Here is a 4,181-nt window from a genome sequence, read left to right as displayed (position 1 = left end):
ATAATAATAATAATAATAATAATAATATAATGTTTTACGTTATAACCACATGCAGTTAAAGGATACTGTCATTTTTTTTATTTAAAACATTTACATATTTGTAATTTACCCTTAATTTTCAAATCTTAAAACACACATCAAATCTGCTGTATGCTTGTGTTGGTTGGTCTGACCCAGTCGGCATGACTGGATCTGACTTGTTTACACCAGTATATTCTGATTTATAAAACTATTTTGGGCCAGTTGCTTTCATACCTTCACCAACATTACTCAAAAAGCTCAGGAGGTTAAATAGTCTTTGAGCCCAGGATGTTGTTTTGTTGACCAAGAGCCTGTACTGAGTGAGTCTGGAAAAAAAGCATTTAAGTATGCTGCACTTAATGCCTGGAATATTCTGGAGAAGTACCCTAGAAAATAGGAATATGGTCTCTGAAAATTTAAAGAAATTCTTGATGTCTTGAAGGCATAAACATCAGGTTGTAGATATTTTGCATAATTTTTATTTGACAAAGATTATGTGTGTGTGTTTTTATTGATGTAACTTGTCCTTATCTGTACTTATGTCTGTCTTTAAAGGATACATTTGGGAAAAGAATCTTGCAAGTCATGCCTCAAATGAAGGAAATCTTTCTCTTCCAGCTTAAAATAAAGTGTTTTAGAGTGTTTCAAGTCCATATGTTTATTTTACAATGCACAATGTGAATTGCATATTTTAACTGGTTGTGATCTAAAATTACACGTATCCAGGGTAATGATAATATTATAGACAGCACATTTTAATCTAGAAAATCTTGCACAAAAAATGGGCCTTTAAGTTAAAAGAAAAAAACAGCCAACAGCAAAGCAAATGTGTGTTCACACTTAAGAATCCACACACATAAAAACCCATATTTGTGAAAGTTGTGGAACATTGTGGACAATAAGCTGCTGACATCCCTATTACGATTCAACTAATCTCCTCTTCAAGCAGCGTGCACTGAGTGCCAACCTCTGATAAGCCTTAACCCAACCATTAACACACAACCAAATCCAGTGCTTCCACTCACCCATGGCAAAGAACGGGATCCCCAGAAGTGTGGAGTTGAACTTTCCATCCGATATAAAGAAGATCCCTGCAGCTGTCACATTTGCAATGCAAATAGTCAGCACCCCCAGGAGGCCGAGGAAAGGCTTCCCTCTCAGGCAATCCCGCATGGAGCTGGAAATGGTGGCAGCCAGCAGCACCAGAACCAAGCTGACCAGTACTTCCCCTTTGGCCAGTATCCCAGTCTGGTGGAAGTCCCGCCACAGGCTGAAGGAGGTAAGAGACAGGATGTGGAGCTGGTCAGTACCATGTGGCACCTCGGCTGTGGATAACCGCTTCACCAGAGCGCAGAACTCATTCTCCCAGCGATCTGCAATGGCGTCCTGCACCACAGGTCCGTGGGTACGGAGGTAGTAGGTGATCTGGACCGCACGGGCAAACTTGACCTGCTGGTCGCGGCTGTTGGGCGAAAAGGACACGCCACCCAGCTGGTGCCCAATGAAGGACACTCGTCCATTCTGCAAAGAGTTCAGAGAGGTCTGATGTTAACTGGAAGAACCACCCGTTCAAAAACAAGAACAAAGTGACATAAAGCACATTTGTGCTGTTAACCTCTTATTAACGACTCTGCTTTCATCATTACCCACTGCCAAAAAGTATGTGCATGATAGTGTTTGGCCTGTCTCTGTCAATCATGTCACATGCTTGAAATGGACATTATTAGACATTATCAGTACCCTAGAATGGCTTCAGAATGTCCCGCCTGTGCCGGTTAGCAGGTTCCCCGTCCCATAGAATGGCTTCCGATTGTCAGCTGGTTAATATGAGACTTAAAGCCACTATCTGGTTAACATGAGGCATAAAAAACTGGTTAATATGAGGCTTAAAGCCACTAAGGTTATCTTTAGAGCAAATGACATGGTTACAGCTAAAGACACTGCCTTCCAATGGTTGTATATTGTGGTCTTCCAATAGGGCAATGGGTAGAGTGTCGGACCAGAGAGGGGAGACCAGGGTTTGAGACTAACACAGACACAAAAAATTTCTTACGTTTTACTTATTTACACATTCATTGTCATTGATATATTAACCCACTAGGGGGCACTGTCGABACAGTCTGAAGCCTAGAAGGCACAGTAGGGACCCTCTGAAGCCRTTGTATGGGATTGATGACACCTAATAACGTCCATTTCATGGACTGATAACATCAGAATCCCCTGATCATGTTTGACTGTTAGAAAAAAATATCTTGTGAACCACCAGACATTTTACTGAACCTTTCAAACGTAATCTTTGGCTAGTAGCCACCACAACTAATCAACATTAGCCAACACCAAATCTCTATAATTAGATCAAATGTACATATTCTGAACTATATTGGGATGTGGTAGTAAGTAAGAGTCATTTCCAACATATACTCTGAGAATGGGRTCTCACAAGTCGCATGAGACTGAGCTTAGTATTATTTTCAAAGTTTGATCAAAATAGCAATAACTCCATCATTTATCATAAAATGATCTTAGTCTTAAATTCTGGCATGAAAAGCAGTGGGCGATTTGCATCTTTTAAAGAAATGATAGGCTTTTTAGTAGAGTTTTTTTTCTTTTCACTGTGTTAGCTATGTTTAGAAGGTGCATTTTTGGGTACGTAAAACACTGACAGACATTCGATGACCAGACACCTCTATCCCTTGTGACTGCTTGTTTGAAAAGCATTCTAGTGTGTCTTTGAGTGCAGTCACGGAGTGACAGACACAAGTTCTTGGTTTATACAATGTATACAACAAAACTTCCCAAACTACTGACCTTTATAGAAGAAAGTTGATGAAGTGTAGGTGTATTGGCACCCTTCAAAAACTTCTCAGACATTTTTTATAGTTTTTACTCAAATTTTATTTTAAATACAAATGAAACTAATTCATCAAGGAATTTGATCATGTTATGGACTAATTATTTGTCAGTTTCACCTTGACACTGTCCAGTACTCATATATCTTATGATCATTGTCAAATCTGTTTGCCCAGATGTCAGGACTCCGCAACAGACTGACCTCTCTTGTTTGATAAGAAACTCTTTGAGCTGAGGGCCCTGTGACTGGCTGGGCAGTACATTCGTTGATCTGTGATTGGTTATAAGCATGTCATATGATGTTATCATGGTGTATATTATTGGCTGCTTTCCGCTGGCGTGTCAGCCACAAGCCGACAGAGTTTCCTGATTGAGTTCTGTTTTTTTGTCGCTCAGAATTAAATCATTATTGACCACCATACACGCAGACTTTCTGTGCATTATTCCAACGTGTTTCTGCATTCTTGGTAAATCATGCGACGACAGATCACAATATAGTGTTTCCACACTGCAAAGTTTAAAATTAATGTTAAAATCTGAATAAATACTTTGGTTCAGTTTGCAGAAACAGTTTATTTCAGGAGTCTTGTAGTCGTGAGGCTGCAGGTTTGAGTCCAGGTTGTGTCAAAAACAGGCATCCAGCATAAAACAATTAATAAATATCTCATGGGAGTTTGCTCACTGTGGAATCCCCTGCTGAGGGAAGCAACCAATAAAATATCCTTACTCTATAAAAAGTCACTTACTGGCATTGTACAAGGTGTTTATGTACTTTATCCACTCAGTGAAAAATGTGACAAATTGAAAAGCCTTAGCTTCTCTTTCAGTTTTGTAATTTCAGGAAGATCAAATTAATATATCACTGGCTTTTCAACACCAAGGCATTTTAAAATTTCAACAGTCACAACACACTTCTGAAAAAATCTTTGCACACTAATGAACCAACACCAGCTCTGAAGCTGCAATCTTTGGAGCTCTGATGCAATGATGAGCCAAAAATGGGGCAAAAGTATTTTTATCCATGGAAAAGTCTTTAATTATGTGTTTATACTCTGTGTTTGTGTGAAGAAACAAAAAGCCTAAAATAATGTGTAAGGGTGTGTGAAGAAGACTGAGACAATACATCACAGAGTTAAGTTAGGGAAGGTGATGAGGCACTACATAAAAAATTAGTAATAGCATGAATTTAAAAAATAAACATGGGTGAATAGTTAAGAGGACTGCTGCTACTTCGCTGATTTACATTCTTCAGTTTTTAAGGACAGTAGAGTGGAAGGTTAGTACTACAAATAATCTACATCTGCATCTAC

General features: G+C 39.0%; 1 protein-coding gene across 1 annotated transcript in view; it reads right to left on the bottom strand.

Annotated features, from left to right (window-relative positions):
• Nucleotides 1-248: 248 nt before the first annotated feature.
• Nucleotides 249-4,181, bottom strand: part of LOC106529115 (patched domain-containing protein 1) — a 16,527-nt gene continuing 12,594 nt past the window's right edge. The window contains exon 2 of the mRNA XM_014024455.1: nt 249-1,542. Within this exon, the coding sequence (XP_013879909.1) occupies nt 940-1,542 (603 nt within the window). The 3' untranslated portion in view covers nt 249-939. The remainder of the gene's footprint in view (nt 1,543-4,181) is intronic.

The sequence above is a fragment of the Austrofundulus limnaeus genome, unplaced genomic scaffold (assembly GCF_001266775.1).
Source record: "Austrofundulus limnaeus strain Quisiro unplaced genomic scaffold, Austrofundulus_limnaeus-1.0 Scaffold423, whole genome shotgun sequence".
Lineage (NCBI taxonomy): Eukaryota > Metazoa > Chordata > Actinopteri > Cyprinodontiformes > Rivulidae > Austrofundulus > Austrofundulus limnaeus.
Note: the sequence above shows the minus strand (reverse complement) of the source record. Positions and strands in the feature narration are given on the sequence as shown.